This window comes from Megascapheus bottae, chromosome 21 (assembly GCF_031878675.1).
Source record: "Megascapheus bottae isolate mThoBot1 chromosome 21, mThoBot2.hap1, whole genome shotgun sequence".
NCBI classification, from domain to species: Eukaryota; Metazoa; Chordata; class Mammalia; order Rodentia; family Geomyidae; genus Megascapheus; species Megascapheus bottae.
In genome coordinates, this window is record NC_143529.1 from 32,540,014 (window position 1) to 32,567,701 (window position 27,688).

At 45.5% G+C, this 27,688-nt stretch overlaps 1 protein-coding gene across 1 annotated transcript in view; it reads right to left on the reverse strand.

The window, feature by feature from the left end:
- Positions 1–21,084, reverse strand: part of Pid1 (phosphotyrosine interaction domain containing 1) — a 223,554-nt gene extending 202,470 nt beyond the window's left edge. The window contains exon 1 of the mRNA XM_090354956.1: positions 20,817–21,084. Coding sequence (XP_090211082.1) covers positions 20,817–20,846 — 30 coding nt within the window. The 5' untranslated portion in view covers positions 20,847–21,084. The remainder of the gene's footprint in view (positions 1–20,816) is intronic.
- Positions 21,085–27,688: the final 6,604 nt, after the last annotated feature.

A 27,688-nucleotide genomic window follows, 5' to 3' on the forward strand; every position in this document is an offset into this window, starting at 1 on the left:
TAAAGTTGGGCTGGAAAAACCTGGAAAGCCAAATCAGACTGGGCATCAATGGAGCCTACCAGTCAGAAAGTTCTGCTGATTCCATTGTTACTGTACCCGAGTGTGGAGAAAGCGCTAAGGTTCTAAAACGAACAAGAAAGTCTTGGGGCGCTTGCAATATTGAGCCTTCCATGCCTGCTGTTATTGTAAATTCTTCTCCTATGGTAGAGTTTGGGGTGTTTGCAAACTATTTTTCTACAGAAAACAGAAATAGCAGAAACTCTGACTCCATCTGGACTTAAAATACATCAAGATCAAGTCAAAATGTTCATTCTTCTCTAGTATATGGCCGTGTGCCACTATTCTCATCTCAGAGATGTTACCCTCATCTAGTAAAAGACTTGAGGAAAAGGTGTCCTTCTCAAAAAACAAACAAAACAAAACAAGAATTCCTGGCACCAGTAGCTCACACCTGTAATCCTGAATACTTAGAAGACTAAGATATAAAGGCTGAAATTCAAAGCCAGGTGGGGCAGGCAAGTCCATGAGATTCTTCTTTCCAATTAACTACCAAAAAAAAACCAGAAATGGAGCTGTGGCTCAAAGTGGTAGAGCAGGAGCCTTGAGCAGCAACACTCAGGGGCAGCGCCCAGACCTTGAGTTCAAGGCCCATCTCTTCAAAATATAATTATTCTAGGAGTTTCATCTTGACCACCATAGCACCACAGCATGGAACTGTTTTTCATAGTATCATTTCACTGGCTACACCTTTCTGAGTGCAGGGACTACATCCTTCTTGACTAGACTCCTCAACCAAAAACTAAGGGTCAGTGAGCAGCTGTTGAAAGTAAAGCCCATTGGGTACAGATACAAGGAGAAGCAGTGTGATAAATGTCACCCCAAGTCAGAATGGTTAACCCCCGCAAATCAGCTCTAATTCAGAATAGTCCATATACTGAATTTGGGTGATGACTGTGCATGAATATGTACAAAGTCTAAAAATCAATGATAACATCCAACAGCTATTTCTTATAATGAAACACACTAGATGAGAAAAGTGGTTGACATATCACAATGGGTGTTTGGGTTTTGTTGGTCTATCAGAAATGGATATAACACAGAAGGTCAACAGATGACCTATTCAAGTTCCCTGATCCACTGGCTAACAGTTAATAACTAGTATTAATAATTATTGCCTTACTTCCAGAATAATTATTAATTACTATTCTTATCAATTGATAGTTATTGATGATTGATAATCATCAAAATCCCCCAGTGCTCTCACACAACCACAATTCTGCCTTCTACTATGGCCAAGCTTACTCTTGTTTCAAATTTTTGAAGCAGAGTTCTGCTCTTCAGGGTGTTATTTTTTATTTGAATGTTAACATTTTTGAAAGTGTTCTGTTACATAAAAATTCCCCTGAGTTCTAGATGCACAAAGGAGTGCCAGAGATGAATAATAATTGCTCTGTCTTACCAATGGGCATTAATGGCTTAAATCAAAATTGAATTTCCTATTTTGGGACCAGTGATTGAAATTACAGAGATAATAAAAAGCTTTAGTTCCCTAACTAAAACTTCCATCTGCTGAATGCCAAGATAGATTTTCACTGCATATTAAAGGAAGTCAACAATGTATCAGTCCCAGTTCTTAGACCGATATGAATCTCTCCTCTCCTCTCCTCTCCTCCCCTTCCCTTTTTTCTCCCTTCCTTTCATCTTCCCTTCCTTCCCCTTCCTGTCCTTCCTTTCTCTAAATTTCCCTTCCAGCTTCCTTCCCTTTTCTTCTCCTCTTCCCTTCTCTCTTCTTCCCTTCATTCTTCCTCCTCTCCTTTCTCTCTCCCTCCCTGCTTCTATTTCCAGTGCTAGAATTCAATAGTTCCTGCGCTTTAGGCATGCCGGCAAGAACTCTGACCCCAAGCTAGACTTCCTGTTCACTTCATCTATAATCCAAAAAATGAATTTTGATGGCATCAAGTGTAAACATAATATCCTCCTACACATAAGCCAAAAACAAACAAATAAAAACAACAAAGAAAGAAAAAATAAACAAAACAAGCAATGATTTTTTAAGTAAAAGCAAAAGTTGTTTTGCTGAAACTTGTTTGTACCTCCAGCACACTAACACCTAGGGCTGTTGTAAACAGAACATGGGGACAAGAGAGCTGGTCCCCACCCACCTCCCAGAGAAGCTATTAAAAAAAAAAAAAACTAGAAAAGTCTCAACAGTTAGCTGGAGGGTTCCAAGAAATTCAGGAATGGTAAGAAGAACTTTCCATCTATTTTCTCTAATTGTGAAGAAAGGAAGAGAAGATAAGAAAAAGAGGAAGAAGAAGAGGAGGAGAAAGAGAAGGGAAGAAGAAGAATGAGGAAAAGAAGGAAGAGAAGAATGAGGAGGAAAGAAAAAAGGAAGAGGAGGGAGAAAAGTAAGAGGAGGAAAAGGAAGAAGGGGAAAGAAAGGGGAAGAGAAAAAGGTTAGGAAGAAGAGGAGGGAAGGAGAAAAGGAGGAGGAGGAGGAGGAGAGAAGAAATAGGAAAAAGGAGAAAAGGAGGAAGAAGGGAGGGGAAAGGAGGAGGAGCAACTGGAGGAAGCAGAGGCAAGAAGAGGAAAAAAGAAGGAAGAAGCAGGAAGGGGAAAAAAGGAAAAGAAGGAGAAGGGGGAACAAAGAGGAGGAGGAAAGAAGAAGGAAGAGGAAAAAGGAAGGAGGAAGGACAGGGGAAGGAGGAAGAGGATGAAGGGATACAGAGGAAGAGGAGATGGGCCTAAAGTGTAGCGCTATTGCTGAAATCCATGTAAATTCAATTCCATGGTTTTTTTTTTTTTCCCAAGGTCTCCCTCCAAGCTTTCTCTGAGTGCTTGTCCTGCTCTTGGGTGCACTGCCAGCATGCATGCCCTCCAGTTGAAAGCTAATCCAGAGCTAGAGTCATCCCCTTTCACCAACAGCGTTTAATTATATCATAAAGAGAAAGGCCAGGACTCTGAGCCAAGGAGTAGAGATCTTTCCTGAGCCTGTGCTAGCTAGCTATCAACACAGCAGCAAGAGGCAAACGTCAATTAGTAGATCAACTCTCTATTCTTCCCTCCCAAGACAGCCTCAACTTCCAGAGAACCACTAAGCTGTGCCTTTCAGTCTACCAACTTCCTGAAACAGACACTGGCTTTCCTTTTTACTTGAATATTTAATATAATTTACCCAAGAGTGTTCCCACCAGGGCATATTCATTGAATGTGCTTTCCTTGTACATTTCTCCAGACGTGCATTTTTGCAATGACTACCACACATTTTCTATAAAGTACCATGCCTCCAGAGCACAGACAACAGGATGGGCGGGGCAGTGGTGCCAAGCTAACTAATGCCAGATGAGCCTTCCTGGATCCAGAGAACATTGTTTGGGAGATTTCCGCTTTGTGTTAAATCAAAGTAGCAGCATAGGTCTGGAAGACTGGGAAACTACATTTTCTCTGCAGAAGGTCAGGATGGCCGGAAGACAGAGGTATTTAACTGTCTGGGCTAAAGAATCTGCATTGTCCTAGAGTGAACTTAGGGAGCTTTTCTCATTTTTAACAAATAGCTACACATGTTTCTCAAGAAATGACACCGAGACATCCTGAGCTGTCTTTTTGGCTACTTTCTCAAAACAGCTGTCTGCATCTCTTACACTAGTTCATTTCCAGATCCAGAAACAAGAGACATACATTTTCTAATGTGTACCAAAATCACTTTATTTGTTTTGGAGGCAGTAAAAGCACCACTATTTAAGATGCCACTCTGCATTTTCAGGGCCGAGATTTGGCAGGAAGATGGCATCAACATTATCCAGAGATTTAAAAAAACAAAACAAAACTGAAGATGTACAGCACAGGCCAAGGGCAGGGCCACACCCTGATAAACAGAGACAAATATCTGTCTCCAAAATGGGCCAGAACAGGGTCGCTGGGAGCCATGACAATGGTATAAAGTTATCTGTCCAAAGCCCCTTCATGAAGTAAGGGTATGGACACCCGAGAAAGTCTGTAGGAAAATATCTTGTTACATCTTTCCTTCATGGTCCAGGAAAGCATTTATTGTAGCCTCTTTACAATGAGTATGCATATCCCTGTGTGTATCGCTGAGTTTCTGGTTAACTCAGAACTTTAATATATGAATCCTTCATTACAAATACATTTCTGCATATGTGTATTTGATGTTCCTATATCTATTACATGTGTGTATTGAGAACCAGTGGCAGACAGAAAAAGGTGGCTGGACATAGAAGCCACGCTTGTCATCTCAGCCACATGGGAGATGAGAGCAGGAGGATCAGCAGTTCAAAGCCAGCTCAGTCAAAGTGAGCAAGACTGTATCTCAAAAAATATCAAAAAAAATAAAGAAAAAAAATAAAGAATTCAAACAGTACAAAGTTTTTAAAAAAAGTAAAAACCTAGAGTAGGGTACTTGCCAAGTATGTGTGAAACCATGGGTTCAATCCCAAGTACTAGGAAAGACAAAAGACAGAGGGGAGGGGGCAGGACCAGAAGGGAGAGGAGGAGGGGGAAAGCGGGAAGGAAGCAAAAGGGGGAGAGGGAAGCAGTGAGGGAGGGAAGGGACAGAGGGGGAAGAGAGAGGAGGTAAAGGGAGGGAGACTCGGGAAGAGGAATGGAAGAGGAAAGAGAGGGATGGAGTAGAGACAACTATGGACTCCCTTCAGAAAGGGAAAATGTCCGCTCTGGCTCTTTCGGTATCAATATGTCCAGGATTCCTCAGGCAGATTCCCCTCTCTCCAGACTGAACAGTCGCCCCACTGGAGCAGGCAAATCAAGATGCTGTCACCAGAAGCTGAGAAGTGAAGTTGAACAATGAAAACCATACATATCAAGACCACCTTCTACATACACATTCAGCATTCCTGCTGCACTGGTGGTCTTTGCAGCTTTGGGCGTTGGGGGACAATAAAGACCATAACTTCTGGTAGTACCTAGTAGTCAGGAGGGTAAGGTGATGGATAACAAACTACAAGACGCAGTCCAAGGCCTTCAAGAAGGAGCTCCAGATGGAGGAATGGATGGATACTCATCACGTACGCAGGAAAGACCTTGTAACTCTGCATATAGCTCTCACATTTCAAAGTCTGAGGCCTAGCTGTTGCCTTAACTATAACTTCAGTTTGAGTTTTCAAATATAGCTAAATGACTCTTTACATTGCAACACTGAGGTTTGAGTCTTGTTTTAATACCATATTTACCATATAATATGGTACTTTAAGCCAGGCGCTTGGTGGCTCATGCCTATAATCCTAGCTACTCAGGAGGGTGAGATCTGAGCATTGCAGTTCAAAACCAGGCTGCACACTAAAGTCTGTGAGACTATTATCTCCAATTAACTACCAGAAAACCACCATTTGTGGCTCAAATGGTAAAGCACTAACTTTGAGCTGAAGAGTTTAGGGATAGCACCTAGGCCCCATGAATCACGAAAAAATAAAAAAACTAAAATAACTTCAAAACGTGAATATTTCCCCTTACTATCCAAAAGCCAATCTTTTCAAAATTATATAATCTGATGTAGATTTTTATCTTTATTTATTATTTTAATTTTACAAAGGAGTTGTAATTCAACCAAGTAATTTATGAATATAATACATCTTGTCAATGTCGCCCTTTCATCAATCTCACCCACTGCTCCCATTCCGCGCCTCCCTCTATGTTTCTTAATTTTGGATGCAATGAATTCTTGACTGTATCCCCCCTTCTCTTCTTCATTTGTCTACCCTTCTCCTCTTGACCTCACTCCACACCTTGCGAGTACTCATTTTCTAGTGCATATTTTGTTGGGCTTTGACTTTTCTTCTCTAAGGAATTACACTATCTGTATTCTCCCTTGAATCTACCAGTCTACATGAGTACTAGGACTTTGGTTTCTCTGTGAACATCAGATCTCTTTCCCATTTTTGCTACTGAAGCAATAAACTTGTATAGTAGATGTTTCAGACAAATTTTGGGTTTTGAAAGGTGTTACAGGAAAAACAGATTAGGTGAGACAAGACAAGATAGGCATATAGATAGATGATAAATTGATAGATGGTTGAAGACAGACAGACAGATCAAGTAATCAACATCTGAGTTATATATTTTCTAATCCCTTTTGAAACAATTAATAAAATGCAGTAGAAGGGAACCAAATGAAGAAATAATGGAGAACTATTTCACATCTACAATTAGACCCTTCCTCCATCAGATGGTAGGAACAAGGATATCAAGGGACACAAATCATCTATGTATGTTTTCAGGAGACAAGAAGATAGACTGAGAGTGCAAGGTCTAACTCCCTCCCTTATAGTTCAGGCAATTAGGTAAGTTAATTTCAAGTACAGTATCTTGCTTATTAAAAAATAGTCTAAATCCGTATCTCCACAGGAAATGGGTAGCAGCGACACTAGGAAGGGAAGTGGACCAGGGGCACATTTGCTTCCAGAATGGTCAAAACTTTTTACAAAGTTCTTCTGAATATTTTTTGGTAGAAGTGGGGATTTCACAAACACCAAGTTAATGACACCACTGCAGATTCCTTCCACTGTAAGTTTTCCAAAACAGCATTTAAAGGCTGAATGATCTGTAAGGAAAATGTGAAATCCACTAAATTAAAAACTATCCTCCAACCCTCCGAGCTCCCCTTAGTTTCTGGAAGCAATCCCTTCCAGTGTTTGGCACTATAAATGAGCCAGGATCCAAACAATGACAAGTTCAAATTGCCTGGCATGGGAGATGTGGGAAACACAGGCCTGCACTTAGTTACAAGTAGAAGAAGCCACCGCTTCTGTAAGGCAGTGCTACCCTGGGAAATAAGATGACAGCCATGCCCTCTGTTTGCCTTGGACACTAGGGACAACCATATTTCCCCATCCTAATCATAGAAATCTAACACAAAGTTCCCCAGAGAGGACACTGGAAGAGCTGCCTTCCATGTATCCAGCTGTATGCTACCTGAGCTGCTGAGAGAGCCATCGCTGATCTAGACAAATAGCCCTGGTCACAATCCACTTCATCACCCTAGTCTTTAAAAGCCCTGAGGCCAAGGGTGTGGTCCTGATTCTAAGGCAGTGAACCTTGGCATTTGGTTCTTATGATGGACAGTGAGGATAATGAACTCCTTCTATTGGGATTCTCATCAAAGGGACCTCCCCCCAACCCCCAGGGACCAGCAGGCTGTGCCACTTCACAAAAGGATATGGAGGGCAAACCGGAGATCCCAGCCATGACCCCTGAAGGTCATGCAGCTCTTGGTGGCCACGAGAGGGAAAGCCAGACTTTCTGTGGGCTGACCCTCCCATTTTTAAGAGAATTAGAAAGTCCAGCTTTACTTAGAAATTCCTCTAATTTTTAAATCCTGGAAACTAATTTGTGAAGTTTTTATATACACTAAAGGGGCCAAAAGAAACATTTCAAGAAGCTAGAGCCAAACCTCAGGCCCACACTTTATGTCAATGTAAAAGCGCTCATGCACTGTGCGCAAGTTCCCTGCACTGTGGGAGGCTCCATCTTAAAGGGGCTGGTACCAGTTTCTCCCACTGCATGGAAAGCTGTGGGCCACTGGCCTCTGAAAGGCCCTAAGAAGTCCTGCACCTGGGCTCATTTTGTTTCCCCTAGAGCTTTGCAATTCTGCTGAGGTTCTGGAACCTTTGCGGGACCCATGTGAGCAACTCACTGATCTCTTGCTCTATAGAATCCACTTTGAGAAACACAAAACCTGGATTATCCACTAGGTCCGATAAATCTAGGCTACTCTATCTTGTTTACTCTTGGATCTGAAGTTAGAAAATGAATTAATATCTACTGATCCACAGTGATAGATAATACCAGACTGCGTGCTAAGCTCTGAGTAGTCCATGTACTTCTGCTCACATTCATAACACCCAGGAACTCAATTTCCTTATCCTCATCTTTGAAATTGAGAAAATACACATAGGACAACACAGAGCCTAGCCTGGAGCCAATCCCTAAAAAAATGAAGCAGCCAATTATGTACCCATGGCACCAGATTAAAACCTCCGCATTTTCCCACAGTCTATCATCTATATAGATTCCAGAAGATCAGACCTGGAGCCCAAAGAAATATCTCTTCATCTCCTATTTCTTCCAAGCTGCCCACCTCCTGTAGCTTTGGATCTGCTTTTGCTTTCACTCCATTTCCAGGATCATCATGTGAAAGATAGCACTGCTCCAATGCAGACAGATAATGCACAAAGCATTTGGCACCCAAGCAGATATGAGCATGAAATGACTTTGCTGAATATAATAACATATTAATAGCCATAAATGGTACTTAATATATAAAAGCTAACGTGTGTGTGTGTGTGGCTTAAACTCAGAGCATAGGCATTATCCCTGAGCTTTTTTGCTCAAGACTAGCATTCTACCACTTGAGCCACAGCTCCACTTCTGGCTTTTTGGTGGTGGTTCATAGGAGACACATGTCTCATGAACTTACTTTCCTACCAGCACTAGCTTTGATCCACGATCCTCTGATTTCAAACCCCAGAATAGCTAGGATTACAGGCATGAGGTATTGGAGCCCTGCCACAAAAGCTGACTTTAGTAGGTTACATAGAAGTTCAGAACCATTCCAAGTGCTCATAATGTTCTTTGCCTTCTGTTTCTTCCTCTACTCTGTTTGGCTTGCTTCCCTCCTCTTGTCTTTCTTGCCCTCTAGTGTGCCTCACCTTCACTTATGTCATTTCTCTGCTTCATCCCAAGTGAGTCTAGTTACCAATGAAATCTAGCCTTCTCACTAGGATTACCACGGAACAGGGGCTTTCCAGAAAACTCTTGCTTTGTACCTAATATTCCATCAAATTATTAAGTATCCTTGTCAAAGCCCAAACTGGATCACACACTGCATGATCCCTTTAGGCAAAGTCTTAAATTCCTTGCCCTTGATTTTGAAAGAAGTTTAGATGGATCTTAACAACTTCCTTCTTGGAGGGAAAACCATATTTAAAGTCATTAAGGTAAATGTCTCTTAGTGAGTGTCACTGGCCATTGGTAAAGTTTTTCCACCATGTCTGTGCATTTGAGTTGCCATATTCGAGGAGAACTAATTATTCCACAAGGAATCCAGGCCCTGCATCTGCTAGGCACATTACTAGGATCATCACACTAAAATCGAGACACACAAATGGTTTTTTTGATGGACTACCCACGTGCTTTCTGTCATGGAAGAGAGGATAGCAAGAAGGTGGCCCAGCCAGCCACAGGAGCAACAGTCCTGGAGATTTTCAACTCCAACAACAATACACCCTGAGTCTACAGCCAGGTTGGAGCCAGCCTGAGAAACACAGGCCGTGGAGACAGAGCCAGCTGGAGAAAGCAACATGTTAGAAAGAGATGAGAAACACATGAATAAGAACAAGGATGACTGAGACTGAGCAAAGATCAACAAAGCTCCTACTTGTTGGTCTGGATTTCTTTTCCTAGTTAGCCCCTGATTTCACTGTTAAGATCATTGGGCAAATGGAAATTTATTTTTTAATGTCCTTGTGAGGACTAAAAAGAAATCTTTTAAATGGAGAGAACCATATAAAAATATGAGGAGTGTACCCTCCATATACACAACATATAAGATCACGACAAAAGCAGAATTATTTTTCAGAGCTAGGATATGGGCCTTCCCCAGTCAGAAAAGCTTCTAGAAACATGTTCTTGGACTTCCAGCCTCCAGTGGTATCAAAAATAAATTTCTACCAGGCACTTGTGGCTCATGCCTGTAATCCTAGCTGAGGATCACATTTTGAATTCAGTGCAGGCAGAAAAGTCCCTATGAAACTCTTATCTCCAATTAACCACTCAAAACCCAGAAGTGGAGATGTGGCAGAATACTAGCACTGAGCCAAAGAACACAGGGACAGCCCTCTGGCCTTGAGTTCAAGCCCTATAATGGACAAAATAAACAAGTTAATTAGACAAAATAAACAAGTTAATTCATTTCTGTTGTTATAGGCCACCCAGTCTATCACATTTTGTTATAGCATTACAAGCAAACTAAGTCACCAGTGAATTATCTGCCTTGTATTTCTGATGAAAAAATAATCACAAACTTTGGACCAAGAAGCAGAATTCCCAATGAAGAGGCCTTTATTGACAGCTGCTAATGTTTCTATCAGGCATGTTCACTGACACAGCCCATCTAATGTTGGCCACTCAGTTTAAAGAAGTGTAAGAATGTGTACAAATTCTTGTAACAGTGCTATTTCCAAGGGAGAAACTAGAGAACATGGACAGAACCCAAACTCTCCATCATGAGAAATGATTATAAAATAAATTGCAGTCACATTCCACCATAAAAGTCTATGCTGGAGAAAACGAGTGAATTGAATCTATATGTGGCAAATAGAGATGATTCTAACAAAAAAACAGTAAAATTGAAAGCTTTATCTGTAGGATGGTGAAAATAATAGGAGGCATACAAAGAAGCATAAATACGTGCTGAGGTATCTGTTTATATTGTGAAGAACATTATGGAGAAATAGCCAACACATTCATATGGACTTCCCTAATGCATAGGATTAGAAATGAGTGAGGCACGAGACATAAACTGTCTGATTCATTTCCAAAGCAGACATTGTTTTGTAAATTTTAGAGTAATGAAATATAAAATAGTCATCAAGGCATGTAGAAGATGTAGCATTCCAATTCACATGTGTACTACCACTAGAAAAATGTTTCATTGCCTCTCCCCCTCCAAGACTGGACAACTAGGAGGAAATATTTCTATGGATGGCAGTCTCCCAAAAAGGAATTCTATACTAAGTGTGATGGATTTATTCCTGACTACCCATAGGAAAAAATTCTGATGTTGAAATCCCTGACAGGTGTGGTAGATTACAACTATAATTCCAGCCTGCCCCAGGATGAGACAGGAGGACCTCAAGTTCAAGGCCAGCCAAGGCCCTTCCAAGACAGAAAGGAAGAGGGAAAGGGTCACAAGGGAAAGAGAGAGGAAGAAAGGAGAGGGAGAGGGCATGGGAGGCCAGGGAAGGGATAGGAAGGGCAGGGGAAGAGGGGGAAGGAAGTCCTAATTCTCAGCACCTCAGAATGTGACTTCATCTTAAATAGGATGATTAGATGTAATAGACAATATGAGAACATTCCATAGGAAGGTTAACACTTGATCCAATATGGTTGATTTTATACAAAACTGGACACAGAGACACCCACAAACTTGACAGAAATCCCAAGTAACCATCAGAGCTTCAGAGTGGTCTGGAGCCGGCCCGCTCACACCCTGAGAAGGGCCAGCTGAGCACACCTTGGTCTTAGACTTCCAGCCTCCAGAACTGGGAGATGAGATATTGCTATCACTTCTACACTGTTAGGTAGCCTTAGAAAATGAACATCCTGAGTTAAGGCCGAAAGCAACACCAGCCACCACCCACAGTGACATCATACAATGTCCCACAGCCTGTAGCTCTGTCCCTTGAGAGCAACCTGAACAGACTTATACAGTGAACAGCCATGTTTGTGTTCACTGACCCACCTCCAAGGTGGCTTTAAACCAAGGGGTCACTCACAGGGAGCAAAAGCTGCCCCCCAACCAGACACCACAGGCACCAAAGTGGGTCCTATGCTATGCTCACCCTCAGACCAGCAACCAGAGGAAGTACTGTGGACAGGAGCTGGCCAGGAAAGGACCTGGATGGGTCTGGTGGTGAAGGAGAGTGACAGCATTGAACTCCTTCCTTCTGCTCACTCCCTACTCTCCCATCCTGTTCCCACGAGCACACCCAGGCCACACTGACTTCAGAATAAGAACAAAAAGCCAGACAGCATTTTAAAACTGAATGAGTTTCTCTAAGAAATTAAAGCGGAGGAGTAGCTGGTCAGGAAGAGAGACACATCCTCATCTCTGTCTTCGGGCTGAGACAAGATGGCCCTTGTGGCGTCTACAGGAGTCCCTCCAACATTTCTGATGCTTAAAGATGCTTAATTCTGTCTTAAAAAGTGAGTTCCAAAACAGGAATAAGTTCTTCATCCAAAGGACCGATACAGCACACAGATTCAACCATTCACATCATGCATAAAAACTGGGGCTGGCCAGACCACTAGAAAAGGAAGGAGAAGCCGAGGCAGTCTGACAGCAGCTTGTTTCATTAGGGCGCCAGCTTCCTAGGGCCACTGGCATAGATGTCACTCCAAACGGGATAGCTTAAAATGGGAGACATCTGCAGCCTCAGAATCTTGAGGTTCAGTTTTCCAAAATTAAGATGTTGACAGGACCATGCTCCCTGCAGACTCCAGGAAAGAATCCTGCCTCGGCTACTTCAGCTCCCGATGACTTCAGGAACTACTCGCATGCCTTGGTTTGTGATCTCTTCTGTCATCGTCCCCACCTGGCCTGCTTGGGTGTCTCCTCTGGGTCCTCAAGTCTCCCGTTAGAAGAAAACAAGTCACTGATCTACTGCTTACTTGGTTCCTGTATGACTGCCTAAGTTTATTTCCAAAGAGGCTGCACTGTGTCTTCCTACCTTTTGGGAGGCTACAGTTCAACTCACAGTAATGAGTCATGGAGACCTGGTCAGAGCATCCATTGTTGTCTCTTAGTAGCTGTGCCAAAATACAACAATTTCCACCAGTAAAGCATATAGGCTGAAAAAAGCAGAATATTTTCTAACTTCACTTTTTATTTGAACATAGTTTCAGATGCTATGTATTGATCTAATTTCTTTTTCATCTTATCACTACAGCTTCCTTAAAAGGTTGGGTTGTAGTCTGACGGTTGGTTGGTTTCCAATCACCATATGGTTACTACAATTCCAGACGTCATCACCAAGCTCAGGACAGATGATAATAAAGAAAATCAGGGAAGGGCTATTTCTTAGAGACGCTTCATTTGTTATTCCCAAAGGAAAGCCATTCCCTACTAGACAACCTCTCACATTCCAATGGTTAAACACTAGTCTCTTACAACCCACAGATATGTGTGATGAGATGGGCACCAATGACCTACGCCATCCTTCCTGAAACCAGGAAAAAGCTTTCTGCTTCTTGATCAAATCAGAGTATGAAAGCAAAGGAAAATGTTCAGGAATGAGGGACAGCTAACGGGTTCCAGCAAAATTACCTACAGGAGCCCATCACATCAATCTATAACAATGTCCTTTGGCATTGTGCTCAGGGATTAAATATACTTTCTCCATAAAGAAAAGATCTGATGAATGATACAAGAGAATTCTCAAGAGCAACGACTCTAGAACCAGTGAGCTGGCTGCACATCCCAGATCTTCCTCCACGCTATGCAGGGAGGACAGATAAGTGTCAAGAACTTAGTACGGGGGCCGGGAGTTTGGCCTAGTGGTTAAAGTGCTTGCCTAGCATGCATGAAGACCCGGGTTCGATTCCTCGCTACCACATACATAGAAAAAAGCCGGAAGTGGTGCTGAGGCTCAAGTGGTAGAGCTCTAGCCTTGAGAAAACCCAAGGACAGTGCTCAGGCCCTGAGCTCAAGCCCAGGACTGGCAAAAAAAAAAAAAAAGAACTTAGTACGTATTCAGTAAAAGTTGGCTACTGCCAAGCATTGGTGGCTCACACCTGTAATCCTAGCTACTCAGGAGGTTGAGATCTGAGGATCATAGTTCAAAGCCAACCTGGGCAGAAAAGCCTGTGAAACTCTCGTTTCCAATTAACCAACAAAAAGCAAAGAAAAGGAAAAAAAAAGAAAGAAAGAAAAGAAAACTCAGTAGAGCTGTGGCTCCAGTAGCAGAGCCCGAGCCTTGAACATAAAACCCAGGCTCTGAGTTCAAGCCCTGGGACTGGCACACAAAAAGAAGTTGGTGGTTATGATTATGACTAATAATAATAGTAATGGTGATAGTGTGATTATAAGCCTGAACCAAAGAATCACTAGTATACTTCATACTTGAAAGCAAACCTGGACTCACATCACTGAGAAGGCTTGGAGACAATGTGACCATCCAGTTGAGGATAACCTGGAGCCACTGCGTCCCGTGGCTTTCAGTCTGACTTGATGAACCCAAAATTCTCCTGGGGCCATGGGCTTTTAGCCCCAAAGGGTGCACAGACTTCCTAACTCGTGATTTCCCTGGAGACATCAGTGACACAAGGCTTACCGTCATTCTGAGATGGAGGCCACCGCCCAGCAGGATGTTCTAGGTCTCTCCACACCGTTGCAGTTCCAGGAGGGGACCCAGGTGGTGAGGGCTTCTGAAAGGTCCTCCAAGACCCAGCTTACCTCCCAGCCTCCCGGGCTAAGTCACCATCAAAGCTGCCTGAGACTGACAGAGCTGAACCCTGGGCCCCAATTGTGAAGAGAAACATGTGTCCAAAGAGCTTCCCCAGGTGAAAGCCAAAGACTACGTGCATCACGACACGTGGACCCATGACACGAGGAGTCGAGGAGTCAAGGATCTTCTTCGTAGGCAAAAACAGTGAGAGCAAACATAGTCACAGGAAGATGGGCTTGGAACCAGGAGCCTTTGCTGGATCTGAGTCCTCTAAGTCCATGGCAGTGTCCAGTAGAGGGAGCCCTTGCTGCCTTGAACTCCATGCAGAGGGCTGAGAGCTAACACCAGACCATGGGGAGAGAGTGGACTGGAGCTCAGGCCCACAAGCACAGTGCCCTCTTCCAAAAGTGACCAACCTGGTCAGCATGCTCCTCTTTACTAAGCTCCTACTCTATGCCAAAATCTCTGCACAGCAGATGCTTCCATTTTAAAGACTGGGAAAGCAAAGCAGAGGAGTTAGAAAACTGAGCTGAAACATTGCCTCGAAGCGAGTTAAGCCAAGGCCATTTATACTTGCTTTTACCCAGACCAGAAAACAACCTGCTCCTCACTGCAGTCTATCTTATTACAGGCTTCAAACACAAGACAGCAGGCAAGCCTGGGTCTTCAAGCACAGATTTGAATACCTGAGCCCCATAGGGTGCCTGCATAACACACAAGAGCTTCCTGACACAAGCAAGTATCAAAAGGTGTTAAAAGCACAAAGCAAGTTTGTCCCTTGTCCTTCACGCCTTCCTTCTCCAGACCCAGCAAATAGCCTGTGATGATTTATCTCTAACTAGAAGCTAATTTGGGCTCCAACTTGTTTTCTAGTTAATTCCACAAGACTATGGGGAAGTCTTTGGACAAACATCCCAACTATTTCTTCTCGCTCTGCTTGCATAAAGCCTCCGTTTAGACTCGTGCCCAGAGGAACTGAGATGCACACAGCAGCCATTGAGTGTTTCTGGACTCGTTTTATTTGCTGACCACTAACAAGCTTGGGGACCGCTGCTATTCCTGGGGTGAAATACTCCTGTGGAAGGCAGCTTGGTCTCCAGAAGCTTCCGGCTGTCGGGCTGACTCTTGCCAGCTCATTTCCAGGATAGAAGGCAAGGCAGTGTTTGGGAAGAGAAGAAACCACTAATCTGGAACATCAAACAAAAAGGCACAAGTTGCCTAACGCACAGAGATAACCCGGTACAGTAAACATGAAATCGCCAGCTTTTAGGCAATGGATAACCGCTGGAGCAGGGAGCATTTTCATTTCTCCAAGGCTAGCATTTTGCAAATCACTTGGTAGAGATTTTGGTCACTAACTTGGAGCACGATTCAATGAAGTAACACAGCATTTTACTTCTGAGAGAAGCTAATTCCAACTTTTCTTGTTCTTTATTTTTTTTTAAATTCCCAACTTTTCTTTATGTACCATAAGGCCCCATGTTCATACTTTCTCAACCCTAAGGGATGGAAGGAATAGAAAAAAAAAAAAAGCACCATCAATTTGGTGAGGAAATTGTGCTTCACTAAGAGCAGGGGCTACTTCTTCATTACAAGTTAAACAACTCCTGCAACTACCCAACCTTACTGCCTCCATGTTGTGCCTGAACTTGGGGCGTCGACGTAGGTTATCCAACTTAGCTACCACCTTTCAAGTTTGCCAGTTTGGATAAATACCATCTGTTCCAGTTGAGGAGTCTCCAGGGTTCTGGAGAGTTTCAGATTACATCTGATACAGCAATTCATTGCTTCCAAAGATTTGGGCCATCCAACATGAGAGCCTGGGGCCTTGAATCAACACAGGAAGCCCAGTTGTGGCCACAGGAAGTGCTCCAGAAGCCTCTTAGCACCAACAAGGCCGCCATTGTTCCTGTGTTGTTGATTCATAGCATCAGGCTCTACACATTGTATAGTATTGTACTTTAGCCCATTCTTCTACCCAACAGTGCAGTGAGTAGGAAATGAAGCTTAAAACCAAACCACATCAGCCACATTCTAGCTCCATGTATTTCTTGCTGCCTCACTCTGGCCAAACCATATCACCTCTGGCCTCTAGATCTTTTATCTATAAAATAAGAATGGGAGAAAAAAAGTGTTAGGGGACCTAAATGAGCTAGATAATCAAATGAAAGTCCTCAAGATAGTGCCTGTCTCCATCCCCACCCCGCCACACACAGAAGACTTCATAAGAATAGGCTGTGTCATCTCCTTGCCCTGCCTCTCTTCTGGTTGTCCATGCGGTCTGCCTTGAACAGTGTCCAGTGTTCTCTGTGTCTTCTGCGGAGGCATGAGACGGTTCATCAGTCTCACTTCAGAGAACAGGGAAACTAGCACAACGATAGAGAAATAAATCTGTAACAATCCACACTGTCAGACACGAAAAGGTAGGGCAAACGCCAGCCAGTACTGGAGAAAGAGGAACTGGGATCCTCCTTCATTCCTCAAGTAACATATAGTTTTAAGTAAATTGACCTTTGTAGCTGCCAAAAGTCTCATAAGCCTAAAGAAAGGTCCTCTGTTTGGGGTTTTCTTCTTCAGCTTCCTTGTTCTACTCCTTTTTAAGAAATGGCCATGAAGAGACATTGAACAAAAAAAGAGAAGGGAAAAGGAAGAGGATATAGTTGGGGAATGGCCAATCCTGGCCAAGAAACCAAAATCCAGCTTCATGGATGAGAAGTTCTGTATCTTCTGGATCAACCATTGAAAAATTATAAACTCAGGGAAGATGGCCAAGTGGCTGAGTTGGAAATCTCATAGAATGCCTTAGGAGAAGACAATGATACAGACTCTGATTAGAATTTGCTCCAACTTATTTCTCACGCATTCCTGCAATCAAGTCTGCTCCATCCTTCGAATAAATACATCATTAAGAATGCTTTGGTCTCCTTTGTTTTGAGCTTAGTTTTGTTTCACCTTTCTCCTGTTCTCCAACCTTCCCTAGCTTCCAGAAAATGTATCCAGTATCTCTCCAAAGACTTTTGCTATAGGGAACAGAACTTTCCTGTGTTTCCTGGGGTGAAGTCAACCTATCGCCTCACGTGTTGGGTTCCATCCAACACAACAATTAAATCAATACTGAGCTTCTATGACTAAGCCTGTAATCCTAGCTTCTCAAGAGGCTGAGATCCCAGTTCGAGGCCAGTCTGAAAAGTCCTCAAGATTTGATCTCCAAACTAAACAGCAAAAAGCTAGGCTGGAGGTAGAATGCCAGCTTAGCAACCAAGCAAGAGTGAGGCCTTGAGTTCAAATCCTAGTACTGGTAAATAAAACCAAATAATAGTAAGTCAATCTAGAAATTAAGAAACATTTTCAAATCTCAAGGGCAGATGGAATCGCATGCCTATTATAAAAAGTCTCTTTCTACTGGAAAAGATCCTTTTACTTTTCTGCAATGAGTCTGTTTCAAATCTGCTTCTTTAAAAATTTAGAGCTCTCTTGAGTCCTTGAAACACACACACACACACACACACACACACACACACACACACAGCTGGCTATGCAGAGGAGAAGAAAGTGAAAGGGAAGAAATCATATTTACATTGTAAAAAGTTCGGGTGATAATTGAAGTCTTCACATCCCTCTGACGCTGTTACATTTCTACCAGCAGAAGCGCCCAGCGAGAGCTCCACTGAGACAAGATGCAGGAGAAGTTTTAGCATTCAAGAGAGCAGATGAAGTAGCCACAGTTCCTGTGACTGAATGAGAAATGGCCCCACTCAGCCCACGCCTGGATTTGGGTCAGAGAACTAAACCTTAAAACAGAAAACATGCACACTCGTTTGTTTGGGTTTTTTTATATATAAGTGTGTGATGATAATGATAATCCAATGTGATCAAAGACCTCCTTAATCCTCGAACCATTCATCCATTCACGGAAGACACAATAATTGGAAGACATAATAATTGGTCCGCGGAGAAAGTTTCCCATTGCTAAGTAAAATCAAGCCACAGCACACTGCCTCACATAGCTCTCAGATGTGCACTGTCTGATATGAACTAATCACTCAATTAAATAAGGATGTTGCTTTTTGGCTTTCCGTCCCTCGCTTGCTTCTAGGCACTGGCACAGTTGAGTCCCTGGGTTCTACCAGAAAACTCTGGGAAAGGTGCCTGAAGCATTCCCTTCTTCCTCATGCATCTCATCAGAATGTTGGTACTGCAAATTCACGAGGACAACCAAATGAATACATTAGTATGAAGAGATCAAAAAATGGATCTGAATTTGAAGGCGGTGCTCAGACTTCCCTGGAGAGCAGAACTTGTCATCCCTTCCCCATCCAGTGCCATTCTCCATTGCTGTTGCTGCTGTGTCCTGAGCCTCCCCATCTGCACACACCTGGATGCAGACAAGCATTTTCCTCCTCAGAAATGGAAGGGAACATTTCTTTATGATGGAGACTTGGGAGCCAAAGGAAGAAGAAAAAACTCCCAGCCAGCCAACAGAAATCATGACAAAAACAACAACAACCACAAGGAATGTGGTTACTCTCACCACCTCATGCTCCACAGTTCCCTTTCCTAGAGACAAAAAGGAAAAGCACAAATAGGATGTTTTCTAGAAGAATCCAGAAACTACCAAGAAGGAGTCCTGATCAGTAAAAACCACACCCCCCCCAGCCCCTTTTTGGTTCATTCTTGTATCCTTTCAAGGCTTGAGATTTTTTTCTCTCTAGAAAGAAACCGTTTTACTTTAGATTGGGGCACAAAAGGTCGACACCCTCTCAGTGCCTCAGAGCCTGGGTTAGGATCCCGTAACAGTGACCTGATCTTACTCAGCCATAAGCTCTGTTTACCAGAACTTTCACAAGCCTGAAACCCAAGCTCTTTCAACATGGCACCTAGCGATGACACCACCTCAAGGCACATGTAAATCATCAGCCAGGCTCACACCAAACTGTGCATGTGTGCATTTGCCAGAGGGAGCCAGGAGAGAAGGGACTTGAGCCAGAATGCCTGCCTGCCAAGAGTCACGTGTGGGGAAGCTTTGCTAAGTGAAACAGGCTGGTAGACATAACTTCACCAGACCCGGATCCACAAGCCCTGCAGGGGCTCTGAGCATCAGGCCCTGAAAGCCACCTCGAGGAGCTGGGGGCTCCATCTCCGGAAGGCCTTCCAAGAGCTACCCTCTGAGCTTGGATAGGAACCCCAGCTTCGGGATCATTCTGCTTCCTGAGATCAAATCCATGCCTCGAACAGAAAGAGGACTGCAAATCCTATCTGCTCGATCTAGCCAAAGGATATTTAACCTGGTGGCCGGAGGCGGGGCAGGGGTGCTATGGCTGCTCTCTTTATTCTCTTTATAAAATACTGACAGGCTCCTGAGGGCTGGTCACCCACCTTTTCCATTTCCAAAGCTAATGCTTGGGTTTCCTTCTTTCTTTTTCTGTTTGAGATGCCAAAGAATTGGCTTGCTGTGCCATGGGACCCTGTAAAACCAGATGCCTTCCCCAGGAAGGCTTGAAAAGGAGCTGGGGGCCGGGAGGGGACCGTGTGGCAACCCTGAGCCTGAGCCCAGCGCGCTGCCCCCTACCGGCTGCTCCTCATCGGGATCAGGACTGGCAGGCAGGGCAGGGTGAGCCGGGCTTAGACTGTTCATTGAGAAACCTCCCCACGCAGCCACGGCTCCTGGCCCCTCTGACCCAAGTCCTTTCTCGGATGGGGCGATGGGGGAGGCTCAGCCTCTACCCCCCCTCCACACTCCCCATTTAAACACGTCTTCAAAGTTTTGACTCCAGAGTGACTCCAGGCCTGCCAGAAGTTGAACTGCAGCAGCATGGGTGGGAAAAGCGCTTCTGGATCTCTCTGGCCGTGCGCAAAGGCAGACATGGAACCCCCCAGGGACCCAGAAGGTCACTGGACAAACCCCTGCGGGGGCCGGGGTGGGAAAGGAACAGCCCTCGGTCACTTTCGCCATCCCCGCCCTTCCTAGCTCCCTCAGCTCGGGAATCTGAAGCAAACTGCAGGAGACAGGAGTGAATAAACTTTTAATGGGATGACCCACGACGTAACTACTCTTGGCTGAACTGCACTTTGTCATATCTGGAGGCGATTGGATGGGGGGGGCGGGAGTGGAGGGGGAGAGAAAAACCCATGAATAAGGAGGGGGGAAAGAAACGAAGTAGCATGCAAGTGCCCAAGCCAAACCAAGCTCGGTATTTCCAAATCAGATTGGCACATGGGTGCTTTCTTTCACAAATCATTTCTTCTGGCTTTCCTAGAGGCAATAAATAAATAAATAAATATATGGGGGGGATTCAGGACTCCTAACCCCAGATCTGCCTGTGTGTGTGTGTGTGTGTGTGTGTGCGCGCGCGCGCGCGATGCCCTCTCCAGTCAGTGATAAGATGGTCCCTTATTTACACCAACACGCACACAACACCTCCAAGCCGAAAGTTGTGCAGCTTGAAGCCGGCGCGGCGCGTGGGTCAAGTCCATCACCCGGTGCCCTGGCCGGGCCGGGGTGAGAGCCCGCCGCCGCCGCCGCCGCCGCGATCTTCCCGGCTGGTTTCTGGACGCATCCGTCCCGGCGGCCGGGCACCTCCTCCTCCAGGCCGGCCCCCGGCCTCCCCGCGTGCCCCTCACCTGCAAGCGCTCGGTGGCCGGCTGCCACATCTTCCGGCCTCGGGGTGCAGCCCAGGCGACGTTGGGGCGACTCGGCGTCTGGCAGCGGGCGGGCTGAGGAGCCGCGACCTCGCTCTCACATCTGGGGTCGGCCCGTGGCGGCGGGACGCGCGTCCTGGCGCGGGTGGGCGCGGAGAGTGGGGAGCCCGAGGACGCCGCGCGCGGCACTCGGCGGCCCACAACTTGTGGGCTCGGTCCGGTCGCGTCCGCCGTCCTAGCGCCGCCGCTGCCAGCGGATTGCGCGGCTCCGCCCGGCCCGCGAGCGCACGGCGGCGGCGGCCGCTCCCTCCTCCCCCCGCCGCCCGGACCTGCGCGCTCTGAGCATGCCCGGGGCGCACGCCCGCGCGGGAGCCGGCGCCGGGCGCGCGGGGGGCGCGCGGGGGCGCGGGCGGGGGACGCAGGGGCGCAGGTCCGAACCCGCGACCCGCACGGAGGCCGGCGCGCCTGGCCACAGAGGAGGAGCGGCAGACCGGCTGGGGAGGCCGGGGCGACCCTTTAATTCCTGGAGAATTAAAGAAAGCGCGGCCTGGGGGACCCCGTCTCCATTTGGCAGGGATCTCTGGGGAGCCGGTGACGCTCCAGCCCGGGCAGGGTGCGGGGAGAGACTTTCACCCCCCTCCCCCCATGCAGTTCACTGGGCGTCTGTTCTGCTCCAGCCCCTCGACTGGGTCCCGGGGTACAGTGGCACACAATGAAGGATGAGAGGGAGGATGCAGACTAACACGAGCCAGCCACTGCCCCGGGGGCCGTGGGGGACGCCTTCGCGTCCTTCGCGTGGGGAGGGCCCGTGTGCCTTGCTCTAGCCCAGATCCCCCGTGGGCACCCATCCCCGGCTCTGCCGGTCCCCTGAGAGGCGCTGAGAATCCATGGCAGCTGCCCAGGCCTGAAGTCCAGCCCAGCCGCCCCTGCCCTAGACGGCTGTCTCGGTGGATGAGACAAATGATCCTGAAGTGGGGGTCACTGGTCGGGGTAGGAGACCCAGGGCACAGGCTGGGACGAGCGGCCATCCGGGGTTGGGTCCAGGGGAGCCCCACAGGGGGTCTGGGGTCCTGCTGAGACGTGTGGGAGGGGTAAGTGGTAGGAAGAACTTCAAGGCCAGGCCAAGGGAATGGAGAAGAGAGCGAGGAGGGGGCTGGGACAGAGCAGCCTGTCAGCCTGAACAGCCCAGGGGTCCCAGGGCTGGCGGGGCGGGGGCGCGCTGGGCTCTGGGGTCCTGTCCAGACCGCCGAAGCACCCCACCCCGAGGGGAGCATCGCCCACTCCACTCCCCACATCCCACGGGCTCCGGTGATTTCCAGGGAGCCAGCCATCAGCCCCTCTCCTCTCCCCTCCCGCCTCTCCTCCACTCCTCTCCCCTCCCCTCCTCTCCCCTCCTCTCCCCTCCCGCCTCTCCTCTCCTCTCCCCTCCTCCCCTCTTCCCTCCTTTCCTCTCTTCTCTTCTCCTTTCTCCTCCCCTCCCCTCCTCCCTCCTGTCCTCTCCTGTCCCCTCCCCTCCTCCCCTCCCCTCCCCCTCCCCTTTCCCCTCCTCTCCTCTCCTTTCCTCTCCCCTCCCCTTTCCCCTCCTCTCCTCTCCTCTGCTGTGCAGCCCCAGCGCTCCAGCAGAGCCCTCTCCATGGGCCCAGCTGTCCCAGGGCTGTCAGGGAAGGGCCAGAATCTACTCTAGGGCCGGGCCTTCTCCTCCGCTCCTCCCGTCCGTGGCAGGTCCTCCCCCAGCTCCATGCCTGAATCCTGTGGAGGTCCAGCCAGCGGCGCCACCTGACCACCTGCGGGCTCTTGGGCCTCGCTGGTGCACAGTCTGCCTGCTCTGGGTTAGCGCGCCCTGTTCAGTTCCCACAGGGAGGACATTCCTGATTGAGGGCCTTCCCAGGACCCCACCACACTCGCGCACACGCGCGCACACACACGTGCATGCACACACATGTGCACTCACACCCACATGTGCACGCACACATGCACACACATGTGCACGCACACACGCGTGTGTGAACACACATGTGCACGCACACACATGCACACACACATATGTGCATGCATGCACACATGCACTTTCCCACACACGCGCGCGCACACGCACATGCACGCACACACATGTGCACGCACACACGCACATGCACACGTGCACACGCACACGCGCGCATACTCGTGCACACTCGCACACATGCACACTCACGCACACACGCGCACGCTCACATACGCACACACGTGCACACAGGCACGCTCACGTACACACGCGTACACAGGCACAGGTCCTGTCAAATACAAAGAGATGCGCTTCTCCACCAGACACGCACAGAGAGAAGCCCGCATCGTGCAGCCCCTCAGGCAGCTGAACCAGGAGGCTGAGGCCCCAGGGTCGTCTTCAGATGAGCTTGCAAACCATCCTTAGCTGCAGAAGAGAAAAGTGATTTTGTTTTAAATAACAGCGGGCCGCGATAGCGGCCTAAGTTCCAAATCGCATTCGAGCATTCAATCCTGCCTCCTCATCTCCGATGTAATGAATTGTTATGACTCAGTAATGTGGGGCTATTTAAAGAGCACAGAGCTGGGGCCCTGGGGAGATTGCTTTCAGTTAACCATTCCCACTTTGCAAACCGACTTGGCAAAGCGGAGAAGGTGTTTAACCTCATACCGCACTCCTGGCCCAGCCACCACCTTTAGGGCAGGAATCCGGAAAGCAGGTGGACGGAAGGGACAGAACGCAGATGGAGGCTGTCCCCAAACCCACCCCTGGGTGCTGCTCCCAAATTTAGAAGACCCTGCAGGAGAGGGTGAGTGAAACAGAGCCATCTACTGGCTGGAGTTGGTGCCTGCATCTGGATCTCTCCGAGCTCTGCTCTGCCACAATGGAAAGTTCTCCCTGGAAATGCTGAAAATGTCACTGGAAGGGGTAAACAGGTTTATTCCGAACAAGGAACCATTCTTGGAATAGGCTGGAAAGGTGTCTGGTGCCATGAGTACGTGCCGGCTCTCGTGTACTTACTCCTATAATTATCTAAGCAAGTCTCATCTTGCAAATAAATGCCACAAGGAAAATAACAAAAGGAAAAAAAAAAGAAAGAATGGCAAGCCTCAGATAAGTTTGAAACACAATATTAAACCTAGAGAAATAATTAGGACCACCCCAAAAGTTTTGTTAAGCTAGAGCTAAGCTAATTTATGGTTTTGAGCCCCATCAAATTAGGGTAACTGTGAATTAAATTATGATCCAATGTAACAGAAATGTTAAAAGATTAAATAAAAATATAAGAAAATATTAGAAGGAGTGATTATGAAGTTGTAGTTGAAAATGCCTATATTATTATAGTTTTTTAAATGGGTCAAAATATAAATGATTTTAATACCGTTATAAACTATGTATAAATCTCAGTGGATATCAGAAGGGCAATAAAATACTGGAAAGACTTAGAGTCCTGGCTTTTTGTAGCTCTGATAGTTCATCTGTAAATAAGGTAGTAATGATATCAAATTATTTTATAGAGAAGCAAATGAATTCATTAGGCAATCTGCTTTGTGCTCAGATATATTACAAAGCATTATTTTTATCTAATTAGATTTCTCTTCCTTTTTCATTATTGAAATAATCAAGGTATCACAGAGTAGTCAGTACTTCCTGGGGTTAACTAATTTCCACTGAAAATATTTGTAGGTTTCAATGATTTGACTTAATTTCTTAAGTAAAAGTGACAGGCTGCATTAATGTATAAAATAATATAGTTGTCAGGATTCTACGTTAAGCAGATGGCCAAGGGGAAAAAATATTAGTTTGAATTTAGCAAAGTGAGCATTAGAAAGCCCTTCTGGTAGTACCATTAACCTTATGTCAAAAATCACTAAAACACATATAAATTAGCAATATAAAAAAAAAGTCATACTGGGTACGGTGGCTCATGCCTGTAATGCTAGCTTCTCAGGAGGCTGAGATCTGAGGATTGAGGTTCAAAGCCAGCCTGGGAAGGAAAGTCCATGAAACTCCTATCTCCAATAAACTACCCAAAAAAGCCACAAATGGTGCTGTGGCTCAAGTGGTAGAGCACTAGCCTTGAGAAAACTCAAAAACAGTACCCAGGCCCTGAGTGCAAGCCCCAGGACTGGCAAAAAGAAAAAGAGAAAGAAGGAAAGAAGGAAGGAAAGAAAGAAAGAAGGAAGAAAAGAAAGAAGGAAAGAAAGAGAGAAAGAAAAAGAGAGAGAAAGAAGGAAAGAAACAGAAAGAAAAAGAGAAAGAGAAGGAAGGAAAGAGAAAGAAAAAGAGAGAGAAAGAGAAAGAAAGAAAGAAAGAAAGAAAGAAAGAAAGAAAGAAAGAAAGAAAGAAAGAAAGAAAGAAAGAAAGAAAGAAAAAGAAAGAAAGGAAGGAAGGAAGAAAGGAAGGAAGGAAGGAAGGAAGGAAGGAAGGAAGGAAGGAAGGAAGGAAGGAAGGAAGGAAGGAAGGCAGGCCAGGAAACAGGAAAAATCAACTTTATTTTCTTTGTTGCTATTTTTATTTTCCTTTCCATTTGTCTTGTCTGTTTATCTGTCCATGAGAGGGTAAGGAGGAGCACAGAAATAGAGGGACAAAGGATGAACAGATGCAGCAGTGATGCTCACTAGACACTAGGTTGAAAATGAATTATACTACTTCTTGTGGGTGGGGATCGGAGGAAAAAACTGGGAGAGAGTGAGAGAAGGAGTGACATTGTTCAAAAAGATGTATTCTTTATCTCACGTAACTGTAAGCCCTCTTTATATCACCTTGATAATAATAAGTAAATTAATCATTTCCAGGTGTAATTATATGTCTTTTACTATCTATTAGGATTACTTGTAGATTTATAGGCACATTCTAATTACAAATGAAGGAAACCATGCAGCCTATGTTTCTTTGGGTCTGGCTAACTTCATTTAGTATAATTTTTTCTAAGTCTTTCCATTTCCTTATGAATGAGGCAATGCCATTCTTTCTGATATAAGTATAGAATTATACTGTGTATATATTCCACATTTTCTTGATTCATTCATCCATTGAGGGGCATCTGGGTTGATTCTATATCTTGTCTATTGTAAACAATGCTGCAGTGAATATGGTTGTGCTGGTGGCTTTAATGTAGTCTGGTTTGCAGCCCAGAAATACTAATGCTAGATCATAGGGAAGCTCTGTGTTTAGTCTTTTGAAGAACCTCCATACCACACTGTAATAGTATTCCCATCTGGCCACATTGTTGCCAGCTTCTGTTATGGAAGATATCCTTAGGAGAGGATCTCAATAGCTATGTATAGGTGATCCTATAAAATGATGTTTATTGAAATAACTCCAAGATGTAGAAGCAAGAGGTTTTTTTTATCGTACTGTTTCAGTTCTTTTTTATTTCTTTTTCTCCTTGCCTTTTTTCTTTAGTTTATTCCCTTCTTTCGCTATTTATGATCTCTGTACCCTTTGTTTTGTATATAAGTTTATCTGATTTGGGGAGGGGAAGGAGAAGCACAGAAATGATGGGACAAAGGATGAACTAACTCAGCAGTGAAAGTCACTAAACACTGTGTTCAAAATGAACTAAACAGAAGTCAGGAGGGGAAAACTGGGCAAGAATGAGGGTGGGGATAACATTGATCCAAAGGAAATATACTCATTATCTAATTCATGTAACAGTGAGCCCTCTGAATATCATCTTTAGGATGAAATTTTAAAAACACAATTAATAAATGATAAAGTAAAAATAAGGACAAGGTAAAATATATGTGTTTTCTAAAGTAAAAACAACAAAAAAGGAAATGTTTGGCATCATGTGCAGAAACTAGATTGTCTAGGGAAACATCCCCATGATAAGAAAAACCCTTCCCAATCTCTGTCGGTCTTTTGAACTGAGAACCTCCCTGTAGGGTTGTACAGATCAAATCATGCACTGCTGCTGAACATGGGAGCCTGCCCGGATCACACTTCTCTCTCCTTCCACTGGGCTACTCCAACAAAGAAATCAGGGGGAAAGGTGGACTTATGGATAATACTTGAGAGGGAAGTAAAGAGAACACAGAATCTTTATATTCAACACCCTCGTCTGTAATGTGCAAGGAGAGACTTGCAGAAACTGCAGTTGTATATTCCAGCCTCTATATCTACAAGTCAGATAGTAAATGGTAGAGAAATGGCAAAAGGAATCACCAGGGACCTCAAGAACGGTGAGTAACATTCAGGCCATGTGAATAACAGTACACAAAACACTGCCATGTGCCACCCAGAGCTTTCTAGGACAACACAGGAGTTCATTTTCCCAGGGCATGAGTTCTGAGCTCATGTGGATCCATGTCTTACATCCAAGCCTTTCTTTCAGTGCCCAGTCCCTCCTACCACACTGCCATCTTCCCAGAGGAGCCTATGGTTCTGTTCCCTCCCTTGGTGCATCTCACTAGCAACATGTGGGGGTGCAAAGGCCTCCAAGGGAAAATGGAATGGGATGCATGCTATAGCCTTCTATTGGATCAAGCAAAGCTCTGTGGATCTGCCTTGCACTTCAGCTTTTCTTTTCCAAACCTGCTTCCTTCACTTGCTGACAGACTCTCCCAGGATTTGGGTGCCAGACCATCCACTGGATGGCATGAAGCAAAAATGCTGATCTTCTCTGCAAGGCGGTAGCAGGGTGAGTGTTAAAACTTTCGCTTGTATTGAATAAAACAGAATATGAATGGAAGAGAGGTACTGATGGGTGCCATATCTCAGGCAGGAGATGACTCAGGTGACATAGTACTCATATGGATTGTGGAATCAGGTAGCTACTGAGAGAGCTATGAATTCACTGGAGAGAGGCAGAGGAATACTGGTGATGGTTAAGATGATGCGTGAAAGCCAGGGTGATCCTTTAAAGCAC